Source organism: Pristiophorus japonicus, chromosome 3 (assembly GCF_044704955.1).
Source record: "Pristiophorus japonicus isolate sPriJap1 chromosome 3, sPriJap1.hap1, whole genome shotgun sequence".
NCBI lineage: Eukaryota > Metazoa > Chordata > Chondrichthyes > Pristiophoridae > Pristiophorus > Pristiophorus japonicus.
The window spans coordinates 227,124,672-227,145,269 of NC_091979.1; the positions used below are offsets into that span (position 1 = coordinate 227,124,672).

The following is a 20,598-nucleotide window of genomic DNA, read 5'->3' on the forward strand; positions in this document are numbered from 1 at the left end:
CAGATAGACAGACACACGCACAGTCTGAGCTGGGGCTTTAAGACTGGGGACCGGGACCAGGGGCTGGAATAGTCCATCAATATGATGGAGCAGCATGGGGAGGGAGGTTCTGTTTCAGCCACTGGTCACACCCACTCCGATGGCTGCGAGTGTGTCTGTCAATAACTCCCCGACCAGAGAAAGGCAGGACCCAAAGATCCGCGGTGGGTAGAAGGGCAGATCCCAGGGGCCCTCCATCACTGGGCCCACAACCACCTGTAGCTGCACAAGGCGGGTGCACTTGTCAGAAATTCCAAGTCCCCGTCGGGGTTCAGACCGCGGTCTCAGACTGGAGCTCAGGTCGGCTGCTTATCCAGACCCCACTGACGGAGAAACTGGAGACACGAGAACTCTGAACTGCTTAAAGCTCAGTATTTTTACAGTGCAGTCAGAATAAAGTCACAGGACTATTTAATGGTTAATGTTTCTGGGAATACCTGCAGGAAGTTTTCCATTAGGTAATTGATGGTAATCCAGCCAAAAGCTCCCTCATCTTGTCCGTTAATAATACGCGCACCTTGGAAATTAAATGGATAGAAGCTGATGAATTCTTCCACCGAGTGGAGAAGTCTCTCGGACTGAGTGTGGTTCTGTAAACTGGAAAACAGAAAGAAAGACAGGGACTGTATGAAATATCCGACGAGCTGATCCAGAGGATTCACTCCCCACTCGGTATTGCTGAGCCCCTACACCAGGTACTGAGCTCAGTGTGTCCACATCCTCGAATAAATCAGCAGCAGGCTTGCTGATCAACAGCATGACATGCAAAACCTCAACGTGTCAGCTCGGAGCTCAAACCCTCAGCAAAAGGGAACAGCAGGAAAAGGCCAAGGCCTATCGAGTTCACCTTCTGCCATCTCAGTCATCACATGATCCAACGATAATGGAGTTGTTGACCAATCACAATGATCAATCTTCATCAGTGAGTCTGAACAGACCCAGACAGGAGGCGAGGAAACCCCCAGTGGGGAAGAGCTTTGGGAACCAGAGGTTCAAAGTCACCTGTTCCTCCCAAGCTCACTACATTCCCCACACGGCACATCTCATAGAAAACATAGAAACATCAAAAATAGGTGCAGGAGTAGGCCATTCGGCCCTTCGAGCCTGCACCACCATTCAATATGATCATGGCTGATCATGCAACTTCAGTACCTGCTTTCTCTCCATACCCCTTGATCCCTTTAGCCGTAAGGGCCACATCTAACTCCCTTTTGAATATATCTAACAAACTGACCTCAACAACTTTCTGTGGTAGAATTCCACAGGTTCACAATTCTCTGAGTGAAGAAGTTTCTCCTCATCTCGGACCTAAATGGCTTACTCCTTATCCTTAGACTGTGACCCCTGGTTCTGGACTTCCCCAACATCGGGAACATTCTTCCTGCATCTAACCTGTCCAATCCCGTCAAAATTTTATATATTCCTGAGATTCCCTCTCATTCTTCTAAATTCCAGTGAATTTAAGCCCAGTCGATCCAGTCTTTCTTCATATGTCAGTCCTGCCATCCCAGGAATCAGTCTGATGAACCTTCGCTGCACTCCCTCAATAGCAAGAATGTCCTTCCTCAGATTAGGAGAACAAAGCTGCACACAATACTCAAGATGTGGTCTCACCAAGGCCCTGTACAACTGCAGTAAGACCTCCCTGCTCCTATACTCAAATCCCCTTGCTATGAAGGTCAGCATGCCATTTGCTTTCTTTACTGCCTGCTGTACCTGCATGTCTCCCTTCAATGACTGATGTACCATGATACCCAGGTCTCGTTGCACCTCCCCTTTTACTAATCTGCCACCATTCAGATAATAATCTGCCTTCCTGTTTTTCCACATTGTACTGCATCTACCATGCATTTGCCCATTCACCTAACCTGTCCAAGTCCCCCTGCAGCCTCCTAGCATCCTCCTCGCAGCTCGCACTGCAACCCAGCTTAGTATCATCTGCAAATTTGGAGATATTACCTTCAATTCCTTCGTCTAAATCATTAATGTATATTGTAAATAGCTGAGGTCCCAGCACTGAACCCTGCGGCACCCCACTAATCACTGCCTGCCATTCTGAAAAGGACCCGTTTATTCCCACTCTTTGCTTCCTGTCTGCCAACTAGTTCTCTATCCACGTCAGTACATTACCCCCAATACCATGTGCCTTAATTTTGTACACTAATCTCCTGTGTGGGACCTTGTCAAAAGCCTTTTGAAAGTCCAAATACACCACATCCACTGGTTCCCCTTTATCCACACTGTTTGTTACATCCTCAAAGAATTCCAGAAAATTTGTCAAACATGACTTCCCCTTCATAAATCCATGCTGACTTTGCCTGACCAAATTTTGCTTTTCCAAATGTCCTGTTACTGCTTCTTTAATAATGGACTCCAACATTTTCCCAACCACAGATGTTAGGCTAACTGGTCGAAAGTTTCCTGCTTTTTGTCTGCCTCCTTTTTTGAATAGGGGCGTTACATTTGCAGTTTTCCAATCTGCTGGGACCTCCCCAGAATCCAGGGAATTTTGGTGGGATGCCGCAAGGATCAGTGCTGGGACCGCAACTATTTATAATCTATATTAACGACTTGGAAGAGGGGACTGAGTGTAATGTAGCCAAGTTTGCTGACGATACAAAGATGGGAGGAAGGGCAATGTGTGAGGAGGATTTAAAAGAGGCTGTTGGAGGCTAAGTGAGTGGGCAAGAATTTGGCAAATGGAGTATAATGTTGGAAAGTGTGAGGTCATGCACTTTGGAAAAAAAAATCAGTTATTATTTAAATGGAGAAGGATTGTAAAGTGCTACAGTACAGCAGGACCTGGGGGTACTTGTGCATGAAACACAAACGGTTAGTATGCAGGTACAGCAAGTGATCAGGAAGGCCAATGGAATCTTGGCCTTTATTGCAAAGGGGATCGAGAATAAAAGCGGGGAAGTCTTGTTATAGCTGCACAGGGTATTGGTGAGGCCACACCTGGAATACTGCGTGCAGTTTTGGTTTCCATATTTACGAAAGGATATACTTGCTTTGGAGGCAGTTCAGAGAAGGTTTACTAGGTTGATTCTAGGAATGAGGGGGTTGACTTTTGAGGTTGAGTAGGTTGGGCCTCTACTCATTGGAATTCAGAAGAATGAGAGGTGATCTTATAGAAACGTATAAGATTATGAGGGGGCTTGACAAGGTGGATGCAGAGGGGATGTTTCCACTGGTGGGGGAGACTAGAACTAGAGGGCATGATCTTAGAATAAGGGGCCACCCATTTAGAACTGAGATGAGGAGAAATTTCTTCTGAGGGTTACGAATCTGTGGAATTCTCTGCCTCAGAGAGCTGTGGAAGCTGGGACATTAAATAAATTTAAGACCAAAATAGACAGTTTCTTGAGCGATGGGGGGGTGGGGTGAGGGGTTATGGGGAGCAGGCGGGGAAGTGGAGCTGAGTCCAAAATCAGATCAGCCATGATCTTATTGAATGGCGGATCAGGCTTGAAGGGTCTATGGCCTACTCCTGCTCCTATTTCTTATGCGCTTATGTTCTTAGGTTCTGGGCTTTCTTACCAGCCCGCTCCCTTTCCGTCTTTTTAAAGACGTTTTTAACAAAGCGGCTCCCATGACAAACCAGCAGCGCACATGCGCAAACCACTTCCACTTCGTTAGCAGCAATCTCGTCCTTTCCATTATTTATTCTCGGGATGTGGGCGTCGCTGCAAGGCCGGCATTTATTGTTTATTGCTAGTAGCCTCGAGAAGGTGGTGGTAAGCCGCTGCAGTCAGTGTGGTGAAGGTGCTCCCACAGTGCTGTTGGGGAGGGAGTTCCAGGATTGTGACCCAGTGACAATGAAGGAACGGCAATATATTTCCATGTCAGAATGGTGTGTGACTTGGAGGGGAACGTGGAGGTGATGGTGTTCCCATGCGCCAGCTGCCCTTGTCTTTCTAGGCGGGAGAGGTCACGGGTTTGGGAGGTGCTGCTGAAGAAGCCTTGGCGAGTTACTGCACTGCATCCTGTGGACGGTACACACTGCAGCCACAGTGCGCCGGTAGTGGAGGGAGTGAATGTTTAAAGCTTTAAACAATTACTGAAAGATGTAAATATAAGGATTACGCCAAGGAAGAGAAAAATAACATTCTAAGCAGAGCCAAGTGGCTAAAGGGGGAAATGAGCTGTGTCCTGAGGCACTGAAGGTAGAGTTCAGCAGGGACAGGTTGGGAAAGGAGAGGAGAGAACAAATAGAGGAAATATTACTGACTGGAAACTGAAAGAACTGTCGGAGCCTAAAAGACAACAGGAATAGAAAATTGCTGCAAATATCAAGGGAGCATGGAGCAGCTGGCTGGTTATAGTCACAGGAATAAGTGATGCGACCAAGATCATTTGTTTGCTCTCCAAGGAATTGAAGGACTTTTGGCATCGGGTTTGAGGAGTTTGTAGATATTCCAGTGTTGAAGAGTTAAAGCAATACAGCTATTGAAATAAAAGCGAAGAAATATCGGCAGGAAGGTCAGTCAGGGTACAGGCACAACAGGCCAAAAGAGTTCCTTCTGTGCTGTAAGATTCTATGATTTAGGCCAGTTAGGACAGGACATGGTGACAATCCCTGTTGGAAAGCAGCTGCCTGGAAATTCCTGAGACTTTCTGTGGCTGTAAGATGGTCTGTGGGGGAAGAGCAGCAGTGTGGTGTCTTCAACCTAATGAATAATCTGTAATGTTCGAGCAGCTGGTTGGTTCTGGTGCAGTGAAGGTTTCTGGGAGAGGTTCAGAGGTCGGGCTCATTCCATGCAGCTTGTAGTCAGCTCAGGTTCTGTAACCTGGTTAAATGCCAACTAATCCTCTCGCCACACAAGGAGGCCCCTTCGTTCTTGGGTCAATCGGGCAAAGTGCCCGACTGTTCCTGTCCGGATACAGTCGAACTGAACCGGAGTCAGATCTTTCGCAGTTCTCCAATGAGTTTGGATTGACTGTTGTGACACTTGCTCCTGCAGAAAGGGTAGCCTGTCTCCCCACTCTCTCCAACTTCCCAAATTTAGCATTCTGTTTAGAAGCACTGCGTTAATATCACTCTGTGCACACCAGCCTGCCTCCACACTTGTGTTCTCCAGACAAGCCCGTCAGCTGAGCGGCTCCCTGAAACAGTCTGTATCATAGGCGGTCCCTCAAACAAGGATGACTTGCTTCCACATGTGTTCACAGATGTTTCAATGAAGGACCCGATGTTCCAGTCCTGAACTCCATTTGAAGGGGTGGAAGCTGCCTGTGCATGGATTTTTTTAACGTGTGGTGACCGTTGCACATCAGCCCCCACACAGGCTTGACAGAGTTAGGCCTTTGACCAGTGGCAAAGGTTAACCAGTTAACAGTCTGTAACTAGCTGCCCAACAGGTGCCGAGGAGCAGCCTGACTCAGGTACTGGGAAGTGTCCGAGTCCCTTGGGCTGTGCCAATGCTAGTGTGACGCTGGCTGCTGTGGGGGTTCATTACAGAGTTCATGCTCTCGTCTCTATTTAAAGTCAAAAATCAATCCAATATGTTTAAAATCTGTGAAAAATGCCAGTCTCAGAAGGGTGAGTCGTCGAGAGGTGGCAGTGGATGTGAAGGACTGTTCTCACATACTCTAACCTCAGTAAGCGCATGCCAGCTGTAGCTCCCAAATACACCGGGGTCTCTCTGTGCTGCTGCTCTGGAATTGTCTCTTTAGCCTCATCGAGACACTGTTTCAGGGAGCGTCCAGCCGCTCCAACATCCATCCAATAACTGGAAATCCCAGGACCTGTGAGGGAGGGAGAAGAGAAACCCTGTCATGACACAGCCTTCCTCCAGGGGGCAGAATACATACATGTAACCAAATAATATTATTGTGATTCTGTTACCAACTTGTGGATTTTAAAATGTTTTTGATGCAGCAGAGAGCAGAGAGATGGGGGAAGAGCCAAAAAGAGGGAGGAAAGGAGAAAAAGAGAGCGATTCACCACTCCACCGTGACCCATTCTCCTAGTTATGGAGGGTGTGCTTCAATACTCACAGCAATGCCAGTTATACTCTCAACCATCAGGTGATGCGACATTTACCAACACTTACACCCTCGGCACAAAGAAACACCATTTTCAAAGGCAGTTGGTTTCATGCAAGTGAGCTTGTAGCCATGTGGTAGTGAGTGAGATACTCGGGTCCCGCTATTTATTGGGAGGGCGAGGCCGAGAACAGCTGAAGAATGTGGCAGGAAGCTGCAGCCAAGGATCCTGAGGGATGGTCCCCAGCAATCAGGAAGGGAGAGGCTGGCCGTGATTGGGAGGGGGGAGGGAGGGAGAGGCTGCGAGTGGGAGGGGGGAGGGGTTGGAGAGGCCATGATCGGGAGGGGGTTAGGGAGATAGAGGCCATGATTGGGAGATGTTGGTGGCGGGGGGGAAAGTGGCCGTGATTGGGGGGGAGGGAGAGAGGCCACGATCGGGAGGGCAGGGGAGGCTGGTGATCGGGACTGGGGGAGGCAGGCTTCCTCGAGAGGCCGGGGGGAGCACTTCTGCTCCTCCTGGCCTGCGAGGAGTGCTGAAAGTGACACCTGCCTTGTGGAGCTGTAGGATCTCGCCTCCCTTTCTCCCCAGGAAATGCAGTAGCAGTCAATTTTAAATTGGCCACACAATTGCACAGTGGGAGCCCGATATAAATATGTTAATGAAATGTCCACGGTGGTACATTCACAGCACCCTGATATCCGCCCTCTTTCAGTTCCCTGTATTCCCCCCGCCCCCACCCTGCCACCAACCCTCTCCCACCAGTCGTGGGAGGGGTGGGGGGTGGTTTAATATCGTGGCATCCATTGCTTCAGGGGCTCAGTTACCGACAGATAAACTGCAAGAGGAGAATCTCGTACCTTTCACATTGCAGCATTTCAGCTGCTGGACTAGGCCGGTGTCATTCATCTTCTCAGCCGGCCACTGATAGATGTACAGAGCAGTGTGAGAGGATCCAGCATCAAGAACTATTCCATACTGTTGGACAGGCAATGGAATACAGCATCATTCAGCATTGAGAGATATATTAGATTGTACTGCATTGTAACACATCACCATAGCTTAGGGAATCTATTCACTCATCAGACACAATATTCAGAAATTATGGCTCAGGAACATGAAACTGCATCACTGCTCCCCTTTGTCCATTTTAAATTCAGCAGGGTCTCGCGCTTATGGATTTCCCAGTCTTTGGGCCATTGTCTTGTCCACAGCAGGAACTGGTGTCGTGCTTCTGGTCTGGGCAGAAGGGAGAGTCTTGCTTCTTCCCTGATGGGCTGTGCCTGTCTATGGAGCCTGCCTTCTGCTCTGATTCACATTGGCAGCTCACAGTTTGGAGATCATAGTTGGCAATCATGCCTTGTGCCACGTCGCCTGCAGTGTGAGCTTCTGATAGTCCATCACACAAGTGAAATAAGAACTGACACTGCCTGTCACTGGCGTGACATCCTGCTCACCTTCCATGATGGGGAACACTGAGGGTGTGGGATCTGTGACAGTCCAGAGATTGGGAACACTGAGGATGTGGGATCTGAAGGAACAGAATCATCATCATCATGAGTGGGCAGTGCTGGATTAGTGGCCCAAGGCCACTGTTATGACAAAGGCAGAGAGTAGGAGAGAGAGCTGTAATGTTGCATCACTCAACGTGGGATGTATAGAAACTGTTGTTGATGGCTTGGTGTTAGCTGGGAAGTTGAGTGGATCTCCAGACCATTCCAGGTATACTCATCTGCCATCGATTGTGTGCCTCAATAACCTTGTCTCCAAACAACATTCTCTTACTTTCAATGAGAGAGACAAGGAAAGGCATATGTCAGCTGACTCATGGAACCAGGAGATCCAGGTGCAGTCATGGAATGGAAGCAAACTTTCTGTCACTGGAATTGGGACAGACCATGCCACTTGGGCAGTGACAGCCTTCCACTCCAGCACCAATGTTGCCCAATATCTGTCCAATTACATGTTTTCAGATCTCCCTGTATGTTCCCATCAGTCTTCAGTCAGACTGTCCTTCTCCTCTGGGATCAAGTTAATTCTCTGCGATTAAGAACATAAGAATTAGAAGCAGGAGTAGGCCATACAGCCCTTCGAGCCTGCTCTGCCATTCAATAAGATCATGGCTGTTCTTTAACCTCAACTCCACTTTCCTGCCCGGTCCCTTGATTCCTAAAATCTATCTACCTCAGAATTGAATATACTCAATGACTTAGCATTCACAGCCCTTTGGGGCAGAAAATTCTAAAGACTCACAACCCTCTGAGTGATGAAATTCGTCCTCATCACAGTCCTAAATGGCCAACCCCTTATCCTGACACTATGCCCCCAAAGAAGATGGTTGTCGTTGTGGTTGTTGGAGTCAATTATCCCAGCCGCAGGACGTTGCTTCAGGAGTTCCTAGGGCAACTGTCCTAGGTCCAGCCATCTTCAGCTGCTTCATCAATGACCTTCCCTCCATCATAAAGTCAGAAGTGGGGATGTTCGCTGATGATATCACAGTATTCAGTGCAATTCAGAACTCCTCAGATAATGAAGCAGCCCATGCCTGCAGGAGTGTGATGGAATACTCTTCACTTGCCTGGATGAGTGCAGCTCCAACAACATTCAAGAAGCTCGATACCATCGATACTTCGAGAAGGTGCCACATAACAGACTAATGAATAAGGTCAGAACATGCGGAGTCAGGGACAAATAGCAGAAAGGCTGACTGCAAGACAGAAAGCAGAGAGTCGGGGATAAAGGGTAGCTATTCAGAGTGGCAGAAGGTGGAAAGTAGGGTTGCACAAGGATCAGTGCTGGGACCACTGTTGTTCAAAACACATCCGACCAGAGTGCCCCAGAAGTGCCGATTGGTGAACTGAAAATCAATCAATCACTAAGATAAAGTGACTGGTGCACCCACAGATGGCAGCCTTGGTCCCCGCGGTTTTAATAGGACCGCCTCGATAGGTTTCGGGGACAGACACCGGGTGCCCCTTCGCCCTGGTTAGCCCAAATGTCGCAACCAAGAAGATCAGTCGCGAACTCGCAGATTTATAAGTCGGAAAATGGTCACCCGCTTTCCTGCTGTCACTCCTTCTGGCATAGGCACAGCCTGCAGGCTTGGTACTGCCCTCCCTAGTCAGCAAGCCCCTCACCTGCCGTTGACCCAGAGCAGATCCGATGTTCCGACCCGAACATTAACGGAACACTGGGTTTGCTCATCCGGTCCAGCACTGGAGTCACCATTTCACCCACTTCCCTTGCTCAATTGGGGCCAGTGCAGCCAAATAGCATGGGCAGCGCCAGCACTTTCCAACCAGCCACTCCCGGAAGAAATTGGACTCAGATCTCTGGAACAAAACGTGTGCAACTGCGGCTGTACGAATTGGGGGAAATCCTCTTGGTAGTCTGTCGAGGGACCCTTGACTCATCCATGCGGATGACATGTCCAGCCCACCGGAACTGGGCTCGCATGATGATTGTGCTAATCATCAATGGCATGTGTCTTCAAGTGGCTGTATAGGCCAATTCTGGATGCACATAGTCTCTTGCACACCGGACAAGGGAAGTTTAGTGTGCCTGATGCTGACAGTACTGCCACCTGATGTCGTCTATCCCTAGTGTCCCGCAGGCGTTGACATCGGCTTTCTTCGAAGGTCTGGCAGGCAGTCCTCATGAGGGTTCGCCACTGGATTTTATTAGCTGCTGTATCTCGAGGTCCTTTAGTCGGATGCCACAGTACTGGAGGTTAGCCTTAATGCAATCTTTGTAGCGCTTGCGGGGGGCGCCCCTGGTATCTTTGGCCTTCACAGAGCTCACCGTGAAGAAGCTGACGAGGGATCCTTGACTCATCCATGCGGATGACATGTCCAGCCCACCGGAACTGGGCTCGCATGATCATCACCTCAATGCTAGTTGATTGTGCTCTCTCCAGAACCTCCAGGTTTGACACCCGGTCTTGCCAGCGTATGTGGAGTATAGATCTGAGACTGCGCATGTGGAAAGCTTCCAGCTTTTTGGTGTGTCGCCTGCAGGGTGTCCAGGTCTCACATCCATAAAGGAGAGATAAGAGAACGACTGCTCTATACACCAACAGTTTAGTTGACAGTCGGATGTGGTGGTGACTCAACACCTTAGTGTGCAAGCGACCAAGTGCCTGGCTGGCTTTACAGATCCTTGCAGCAATCTCCTTGTCCAAGGACCCATCACTTGATATGGTGCTGCCAAGGTACTTGAAGCTGTCTACTGACTTTAGTTGTATACTGCCGATGGAGACTGTGGGAGCAGGTGCTGTGGTGCCAGTGGCAGGCTGATAGAGAATCTCAGTTTTACTAAGGCTGATGGTTAGGCCAAACAGTTCTGTTGCCTCAGCAAATTTGCTGAGTATGAATTGTAGGTCACTCTCCTTATGTGCCATGAGGAAGTAGTGGTCAGCAAAGAGTGCCTCTAGGATGAGTCGTTTCCGTACTTTGGTTTTTGCAGCAAGGCGGCAGAGGTTGAACAGCGAACCATCTAAATCGATATTTCAGGTAGACCCCAAACTCCAAGTCTTTTATGGTATAGTTCAAGATGCAGGTAAAGAATAGGTTGAACAGAACTGGAGCGACTACACAACCTTGTTTTACTTCATTTGGAGATAGCAAATGGGGCCGTGGTTGTGCCTTCTGAGAGCACTTCACCTGTCACGTTGTCATGAAACAGCTCGATGATGTGGACAAACTTCCTTGGACACCCGAGTTTCGTCAAGATTAACCACAGCGCTGCTCTGTTGACAGTATCAAAGGCCTTAGTGGGGTCAATAAATACAGCGTACAGGTCCATATTCTGCTCAATGCACTTCTCCTGCACTTGTCCGAGTGCAAAGATCATGTATGCTGTGCTCCGACCAGGTTGAAAGCCACATTGTGTTTCTGGAAGATTTGCTTCTGAGACACTAGCTATGAGTCGGTTCAGCACTATGCGGGCGATGATCTTCCCAGCAATGGACAGAAGCGATATTCCTCTGTAATTGCCAGTGTCTGCTTTGTTGCCCTTGTTCTTGTAGAGGGAAACTATCATAGCGTCACGAAAGTCCTGTGGCATGTCTTCCTCTTCCTAGATGCTGGTTATTATGTCATGAAAGGCCTCGAGAGTTGCTGGGCCTACTGCCTTATAGATTTCGGCAGGGATTCCATCCTTTCCTGGAATCTTTTCTGTACTCATCTGGTTGATGGCTTTCTTTACTTCGTCCATGCTGGGAGGAAGATCAAGATCTTCTTTGATAGGTTGCTGGGATATGGAGTCAAGTGCTTTTTCATTCATTGTTGAAGGTCTATTAAGAAGATTGCTGAAATGTTCACTCCACCTCTCATTTATGCCAGTCCTCTCTTTGATCAAAGTGCTGCCATCTGCTGAAAGGAGTGGAGTGGTGCTGGGTTTTGATGGTCCATAGACTGACTTGATGGCGCTGAAGAACATCTTTGTATTGTGAGTTTCAGCATAATGTTCCACTTCCTTTGCTTTCGTCTGCCACCATTTATCTTGTATCTGGCGAAGGTCTCTCTGTGCTTTGCTCTGCATGTGTCTGTAGCAGTCCCTCTTGGAAATTGAGGAAGGGTCATTTTGCCATTTTAGATATGCTTTTTCTATTGGACTCAGATCTCTGGAACAAAACGTGTGCAACTGCGGCGTACGAGTTGGGGGAAATGAACAATGGGAATTCACTAACCAAGGTCATTCCAGGCTCCCACCCATACTCTCTTCAGGAAGACACTTCATTCACCATTTCCCACTTTGGACTTAAGTCTCTGAAAATTATTTTTGGCTTTTGGCTAATTAACTCCCCCCTTTTACTAATTTCCGCATGTTTTGGTTCACCATTTCCCCTTTCGGACTTTGTCTCTGCAGCATTTTTTGACTTATTGGTCAATCATTTCCCACTTTTTACTGAATTTTTCAAAGAAGCCTCCACATCTTGACAGGATTGTTGCTCAGCACCAGCAACAAATTTCACATTCAGTAAGTAAAACAAAAATAATCATCAATATATTTAACAGTATAACTAATTTTTATACAGAAAACATACTTGGCTTGTGTTAGAGGGTCCATGGAATTTTTGTAACACGGAGGGGCGGCAGCAGAAGCAAAAAGGTTGAGAACCCTTGTTCTATGTAATTCTCTGATTCTAACTGTTTGGTTCACAATCCACAATAGTATTTCAGTGAAACTGGTCGTGACTTACTGCTACAATAACAGAGCATTAAAGCCCAAGACAATTGCAGTTAGCATGTGCACTGCAGCATCTCGCCAAGGCTTCTCCACCATCACCTCCCAGACCAGCAAACTCTCCCACCTAGAAGGACAAGGCAGCAGGCGCATGGGAGCACCCTCACCTCCAAATTCCTCTCTGAGCCACACGCCACCCTGACTTGGATAAATATCGCCGTTCCTTCATTGTCGCTGGGTCAAAATCTTGGAATTCCCTCTCCACTGTGGGAGCACCTTCACCACACGGACTGCACGATTCAAGAAGGTGGATCACTACCACTTTCTCAAGGGCAATTAGAGATGGGCAATAAATGCTGGCCTTGCCAGTGACGCCCACATCCCGAGAATGAATAATAATGAATAATAATAAAACATGGCCAGGAGACAGCACCTTAGGTTGGACATTAGAAGAGATGGACAACACATCACTGACCAAGCATTGGAAGTTTCCTGATGGTGCTCGCAATTACCTTCAGTTTCTGTGGGAGTGACCTGTTTTGTACGACAGCTGTTGTCACCAATGCTACTACTCCGACCACCATCAGCACGGTGATGATTGCGATCAGGTGCCTGTGCCATGGGTTCTTCTGTTTTATTCCTGTAAATGAAGAAGGAAACAGCGCATGGCATGAGCTAAACAGAATGACGATAGGTTCGGTAAGTTCTTCGAATGACCTGCTCAGGCTCAGGCTCAGCATAGTCCCGGCACTTCTCCCGGTCTCGACCTCCCCGTTCACGTGTCCCTCACTTTCAGTGGATTTCTATTTCACTTTGTCTTGTTTCCTGTTTTTTTTTTTAAAAAGATAGAATTTACAGCACAGAAACAGGCCATTTGGCCAAATGGGTCTGTGCTGGTGTTTATGCTCCACACCAGACTCCTCCCACACCTCCATCTCACCCTATCACCATATCCTTCCATTCCTGATGTGTTCTGGTCAATATTATCCCTCAACCAACACCACCAGAACAGATTATCTAGTCATGTTTCTCATTGTTGTTTTTGGAACATTCCCTTGTGTGTGCAAAGCGGTTGGCACGTTTGCCTACATTATAACGCTGACTACATTTCAGAAGTACTTCATTGACTGTGAAGTGTTTTGGGATGCCCTGAATATGTTAAAGGTGCTTTATAAATGCAAGTTCTTTCCTTCAAACAATCAAATTGACAGCTAGAGAAAATGATCTCAGTGGTTTTTGGTGCTTACTGGTTGTTGACTTTAATGAAAAGAACTCAAGAAGGTTTGGCTTCTTCTTACTAAATTAATCATTGACTTCCCTTGACATTCCAAATAGGAGTCAAGAACAAGTCACGCCTTCATGGTTTAAGGGGAGGGGATAATTGGATCAGGGCGAGCAGCATAATTCAGTCTTCATTTTAAAGTCACGCATTCAGTCCTTATTTTTATATAATACATGATATAAAAATAAGGACTGCGCAACCGGGCGTGGCGAGAGTACCGACGCCTGCGGAATTGCCGTGGAGGTTTGTGGCGGCTGTAACCCCGGGTGCCTCAATCATTTGCACCCCGGAGATCGTGACGTCATCTGGCTGTGCAATGGCCTGGTAGTGCCCCAGACCCGAACTTCGGTTCTGTCCCCTGCAGCATCGCTGGGCGTCGACACCGGCAACTGCAGGAGGCGTCGTTAGAGAGGCTGGCTTCTTGGGGGCGCTATTTAAAGGTAAGGCTGCTTGTATCATTATAAAATTTGTTTGGAGCCATAAGGTAAATTTTTCACGATTTTCTTCAGCTGCGGTTGATGAGCCCTGCACTCTGTTAGAGTGCTTGGGGCTGAGTGTCGCGGATTAAGGGTGTTGTTGGTGAGGAGGGACATCGATTTCATGCAGAGCCTGCAGCGATGGCCCGGCCCTTTAAGAGGGGGAAGGAGTCCCCGATCCCGGCAGTACTGCACTCGACATTGTGCAGCGCTGCACCACTACTGTCCCTCTTGTTAGCTTTAGCGTTCCAAAGGAATTGCTCGTGTTTGATTTAGTGTTCTCGTTCCTTCCTGGAGCACAAAACTGCAATTTCTCCCCCTTGGTGTTTGTAAATTACGCTCAAAGCATCTGCCCACTGACAGGTGGAGGGATTTGGAGCTCAGAGAACGACACAGATCTGGACACATTTCCTGCAGGGGCTGGAATTCTGAAATAAAAACAGAAAATGCTGGAACCACTGAGCAGGTCAGGGCAATACCTGTGGAGAGAGGAAGGCAGGGTTAACATTTCAGGTTCATGACCCTTTGTCAGAACACAGTTGAAACATTAACCCAACGTTTCTCTCTCCACACATGTTCAGGAAACACTGGTTTGTCACACACAGGAGCACTAGGCACAGTGGTACTGCTGCCGGGCTGTCTGATATCAGCAGCTCTTTCACCTGTAACATAAACCAATCAATCCATCAGCAGCCAGCGCCCCTGGCTTTAAAGCACTCCCTCCCCACAGACTTGCAGCTACTCACTGTGCATTCGAGACTGCTCCGGCTCAGGTCGGGCAGCCTGGATTTCCTGGAGCGTCTGAACAACACTTCCGAATTAATTCCTTCAACAACCTGCTCCATATACAGAGAGCAGACCCTGCAGATGGGTCACTCTCAAGTGGGTATCAGCTCTAGTGGTGCTATCAGGCTGCCTTCCCTCAACCGCAGGGTTATATGCACATAGTTATCTTTCTCAAGGACTCTGCGCACTCACAAAGGACAAATGTTGCTGAGAATGTGCCGCACTCCCATATTCACTTGCTGCTGTGGCGACAGTGCTGTGCTCAGCTGACTGATGAGCTGCTTTCAATATTAAAGGGACAACTGCTTTAAGTGCTCTCCTGATATTACAGTCAGTCTCACTGGCCCCAGATAGGTAAGGTCCCTTTTACATGTCACAGCACCATTAACCCCTTCAGTACAACTAATCTGTATTTAGATTTGAACAAATGATCACAGTCCTGTGTACCTATTTGAAGCATTATCTTCACCTGCTCTGATCACAGAAAATGCCACAATAGCAAGAGATGTGATGAATAAATGGATCAAATGCAACATCCCACCCAGTCTAATCCCCATACCGTTTAATATCCCTCCCAGTCGAATCCCACTCTCCCCCCTCACTCCCTGTACTGTTTAATATCCCACCCAGTCTAATCCCACTCTCCCCCTCACCCTTTAATATCCCACCCAGTCCAATACCACTCTCGCCTCACCCTTCAATATCCCACCCAGTCTAATCACACTCTCCTGATTCGTGTGTGCAGTGTTATATTTATTCAATTCATGTTCTGTACACAATGAGGCACTATTTAACTTAATACCATGATCTCAGCGTTGAGTGGTGATTTTGTGCTGTGTTGAAGGTGCCGTAGCTTTTACATGATTAGCGCTGCGAATCGAGCAAGCTGCCGTCTATGGTTCATCCAGTGAGCAGGACTCTGTTCCGGGAGGGGAGACTCCCTATTTCAGGGCTAAGAACATAAAAACATAAGAAATAGGAGCAGGAGTAGACCATACGGCCCCTTGAGCCTGCTCCGCCATTCAATAAGATCACGGCTGATCATCGGCCTCAACTCCACTTTCCCGCCTGAACTCCATAGCCCGTGATTCCCCTAGATCCCAAAAATCAATCTATCTCAGCCTTGATTATATTCAGAGACTCGGCATCCACAGCCCTCTGGGGCAGAGAATTCCAAAGATTCACAACCCTCTGAGTGATGAAATTCCTCCTCATCTCTGTCTTATCATCATCATAGGCAGTCCCTCAGAATCGAGGCAGACTTGCTTCCACTCTTAGAATGAGTCCTTAGGTGGCTGAACAGTCTAATACGAGAGCCACAGTCCCTGCCACAGGTGGGACAGACAGTCGTTGAGAGGGTAAGGGAGGGTGGGACAGGTTTGTTGCACGTTCTTTCCGCTGCCTGTGCTTGTTTTCTGCATGCAGTCGGCGATGAAACTCGAGGCGCTCAGCGCCCTCCCGGATTCACTTCCTCCACTTAGGGACTCCCAAGTGTCAGTGGGGATATTGCACTTTGTCAGAGAGGCTTTGAGGGTGTCCTTGTAACGTTTCTTTTATCCACCTTTGGCTTGTTTGCCACGAAGGAGTTCCGAGTAGAGCGCTTGCTTTGGGAGTCTCGTGTCTGGCATGCGAACAATGTGGCCTGCCCAGTGGAGCTGATCGAGTGTGGTCAGTGCTTCAATGCTGGGGATGTTGGCCTGGTCGAGGACGCTAATGTTGGTCTGTCCTCCTAGGGGATTTGTAGGATCTTGCGGAGGCATCATTGGTGGTATTTCTCCAGTGTCTACTGTACATGGTCCAGAGTATTCAAAGATCAGGACCTCAAATCTACCACCAAGTTCATAGTCTGTAGCCCTCTTGTATGGCTCAGAGACATTGACCATGTACCATAGACATCTCTGTCTTAAATGACCTACCCATTAACCTGAGACTAGTTCTAGACTCTCCAGCCAGGGGGAAACAACCTCTCAGCATCTACTCTGTCAATCCCCCTCAGAATCTTGTATGAGTAAAAAGGCCAATAATAAAAAAGGCAGACTGTGAAAAGACCTTTCAAACATTGTGTAGAAATGTTACAGACTTTCCCAAATCAACGAGACACTCAACAGTGTGATCTGTCCCCACCTGGCCAAATACTGCCACCAAACCCGTGATGGAGAGAGGGAACGGGGCTTTGAGCTCAGCAGCAGGACCATGAGATGAGACGAGATGTGATGAGACACACGAACAAACTGGACACTTGCCACTGATCTTGTAAAATTTTCATCCTTGGATGACCTCGCCCCTCCCTATCTCCGTAACCTCCTCCAGCCTTACAACCCTCCGAGATCTCTGCGCTCCTCCAATTCTGGCCTCTTGCGCATCCCCGATTTTCTTTGCTCTACCATTGGCGGCTGTGCCTTCAGCTGCCTGGGCCCTGAGTTCTGGAATTCCCTCCCCAAACCCCCTCATCCTCTCCTCCTTTAAGATGCTCCTTAAAACCTACCTCTCTGACCAAGTTTTTAATTCTTTGACCTGTCCTCATATCTCATTATGTGGCATTAATTTTGATAATGCTCCTGTGAAGTGCCTTTGGACGTTTTAACATGTGAAAGGCATTATATAAATGCAAGTTGTTCATGTTGTGTGTGACAGCTGCTCTTTAATACACAGTTCTGCACTCTCACTGCAAAAGCATTTCTTTTTCTTCCAATCTAATTGCCCGGTTGAAGATCAGCCACGATCATTTGTGTTGGCGGAGCAGGCTCGATGGGCCATATGGCCTCCTCCTGCTCCCAATTCTTATGTTTTTATGTTGTCATGGCAATGGGACTGAGGACAGGGTGAGCAGTCAGGATTTTATGTTCCCGTGAAAAATGTGTCTGAAGATCTGAATAATTAATCAGAGGCAATTCTGCAATTAGAACTGTATATAGAGCCTTACAAAACAGAATGAATCATGCTAGTGTCTGACATCCTGTCCGCACAGGCCAATCTGCTCGAGATGGGGTTTTCTCTGCTTTTCAAGTCTAATCTACAGGGAGCATTTAGGAGGGAAACTCTCCGAGATGTTTGCAGTTTGACCCTGGTTCATAGCAACACACAGACTTTATATGACGTCTCTGAGCTGAGACGGGTGCAGGAATTCCCTCCAGCTACAATTACTCCATGCAGCTTGGAGCCACTTCAAACAATACCTTCTGTCTCCAAAGGAAAAACAACATTCTTTCCATGTGATATTTCCACATTACATTATTCTTTAATTCCTCACCAAGGGCAACCAGGCAGTAATTGTCAAACAACAACACAGGAACCAGAGTCTAACCAAGCCTTACAGGACAGGGTAAGCCTGGGACAGGCCCAACATGTATAATAGACGTTTTCAGCACAGAAGGAGGCCATTTGGCCCATCGGCCAATGCCAGCTCTTTGAAAGAGCGATCCAGTTAGTCCCACTCTCCTGTTCTTTTTCCTTTTGAAGTATTTATTCTAATTCCCTTTTAAAAGTTACTATTGAATCTGCTTCCATCACCCTTTCAGGCAGCGTGTTCCAGATCATAACAACTCACGGCATTAAAAAAACTTCTCATCTTCCCCCTGGTTCTTTTGCCAATTATCTTAAATCTGTGCCCTCTGGTTATCAACCCTCCTGCCACTGGAAACCCTTTCTCTGTATCTACTCTAGCAAAATACTTCAAGATTTTGAACACAGTTATTAAATCCCCTCAAAATCTTCTCTGCTCTTAGGTGAACAACCTCAGCTTCTCCAGTCCCTCCACATAACTGAAGTCCCTCATCCCGGGCACCATTCTAGTAAATCTCCTCCGCACCCTCTCCAAGGCCTTGACATTCTTCATAAGTGTGGTTCCCAGAATTGGACACAATACTCCAGTTGAGGCCCTTTTAAAGGTTTAGCACAACTTCCTTGCATTTGTAATCGATGCCTCTATTTATAAAGCCCAGGGCCCTGTGTGCATTTTTAACAGCTTTCTCAACTTGTCCTGTCACCTTCAAAGATTTATGTATGTGAAGACCCAGGTCTCTCTTTTCCTGCACCCCCCTTTAAAATTGTACCATTTAGTTTATATTGTCGCTCCTTGTCCTTCTTTCCAAAATGTATCACTTCACACTTCTTTGCATTAAACTTCATCTGCCATGTGCCTGCCCATTCCACCAGTCTCTTTCTGTCCCCCACCAAAGTCTGTTCCTATTCACCTGTTTACAAGCTTCCAAGCTTTGTGTCATCTGCAAACTTTGAAGTTATGCCCTGCATCCTCAAGCCATTAATATATATCAAAAAGAGCAGTGGCCCAAATATCGACCCCGGTGCACAACTGTACACCTCCCTCCAGTCTGAAAAACAACCGTTCAATGCTACTCTCTGCATTTTGTCCCTTAGCCATATCCATGCAGCCATTGCCACTTTAATCCCAATGGTTTTAATTTTGCTAAATAGTCTATTCTGTGGTACTTTATCCTAGGTATTAATTTAAAACATTACATTTCTATTCTGCTCCTCACATACAAACAGATATTTTTCAGAGTGAAATAAACAATGGACCCAAGGAGGAGGAGGGGAAGAAGAGAAATAGCGGTAGATAGAGGGTGGAGTCTGACTACAGGGGCAGGTTTCACAAGGCTTTCGAAAACCGCGAGGGAGCCAAGGTGGCAGGTGGTTGAGGGAGGAGACTGGAAGAGCATGTATCAATGGAAGATGGCTGAGCTTGGGTGGGGCAGCACATTCTCATCTCCTCCTGCCTCACTGCCGGGGCCCTTCCAGGCCATCTATTGCAGAAGGTGTCAGTTTATTGCACAATTTACCTTTAATAGGGGTGAAATGACTGAGTTAGAGCACAGTGTGCGAGCTAATGCATGCACAGTGTGTACGGATTTGATGTGTGAGGCATTGACCAGGGAAAACATGGGGCAAAGGGGTTAAAATGTTGAATTGAGAGGAGTGCAGCAGCCTTTGTGAGTTCAGCATCTTCCTGGATTTCCTCACAACCCCCCTGTAACCATTCTCTCCTCATCCCTATGGCAGTCTCCCTATGACATCTGTTATGTTTAATGTTGCAGCTGCAATGAGAGAGTAACCCCAAGCTACGATCGTCACTATTTTCGACAATTGCTACAGATGTGGCCACTACTGGCTCATTGCAATCAACAGCTTGCAAATGGAAATAATAATTGTGAGCACTTTGGGAATTAATAGGAAGTAAACGCAAGGCTCTCACTTCACAACCAGGAGGTTCGTGACATCCTGGAATTTCTAATTAACTTCTCCTGCTGTGAACTATTCAGATGTTTGTTTGTAACACAGCTGTTTATACTTGAATCAGGAATGGATCTGGAGCCTTGCTCAAAGACAGTTCACATTGGTTTGGAGAGATTCTGGAAACTATATGTGGAAATCTACTGAGAGAAATGTCGCACAAGTGTGATCGAACGTTCAAATACTCGAAGCCTGCTGGTCAGACAGCCAGAATGGTGAGACAACACGGGTCTGTGCTCATGGTGTATGAGACCTAGGGTGTAGGGCGTCACAATTTATTTTCCTCATTTCCACTCATGCTCCCATTTTCCATTTCTAATTTTCATTTTTGTACCATTCAATAATTCTTGACCAGTGTCCTGGCATTGTGTATCACCAACTGTAGGCACTAAATGATTCCTTTTTAGTTTCAAACTTTGGGGGAGAAATTCAGCATTCACTTTTGAAATTTTAGTGTCAGGCGCTAATAAGAACGTAAGAAATAGGAGCAGGAGTCAACCATTTGGCTCCTTGAGCCTCCTCCGCCATTCAATAAGATCTGATCTTGGCCTCAACTCCACTTTCCTGCCTGCTCCCCATAACCCTTGACTCCC

The 20,598-nt window shown here is 47.4% G+C and overlaps 1 protein-coding gene and 1 long non-coding RNA gene across 3 annotated transcripts in view; one reads left to right on the forward strand and one right to left on the reverse strand.

Annotated features, from left to right (window-relative positions):
* entpd1 (ectonucleoside triphosphate diphosphohydrolase 1) overlaps positions 1 to 20,598 on the reverse strand; it is a 96,563-nt gene that overhangs the window by 11,461 nt on the left and 64,504 nt on the right. Inside the window, exons 2-5 of the mRNA XM_070876347.1 lie at positions 12,724 to 12,851; positions 6,886 to 7,003; positions 5,637 to 5,787; positions 477 to 636 (exon numbers count right to left, since the gene is read on the reverse strand). Of these exons, the coding sequence (XP_070732448.1) occupies positions 477 to 636; positions 5,637 to 5,787; positions 6,886 to 7,003; positions 12,724 to 12,851 (557 nt within the window). The remainder of the gene's footprint in view (positions 1 to 476; positions 637 to 5,636; positions 5,788 to 6,885; positions 7,004 to 12,723; positions 12,852 to 20,598) is intronic.
* LOC139260143 (uncharacterized) overlaps positions 1 to 20,598 on the forward strand; it is a 73,664-nt gene that overhangs the window by 8,791 nt on the left and 44,275 nt on the right. The window contains exon 1 of one of the 2 annotated variants that reach the window (XR_011592722.1): positions 20,076 to 20,220. The exons of the other annotated variant lie outside the window; for it this stretch is intronic. This is a non-coding gene — a long non-coding RNA (uncharacterized lncRNA). Of the gene's footprint in view, positions 1 to 20,075; positions 20,221 to 20,598 lie in introns of those variants that run through there. 2 annotated transcript variants of the gene reach the window in all.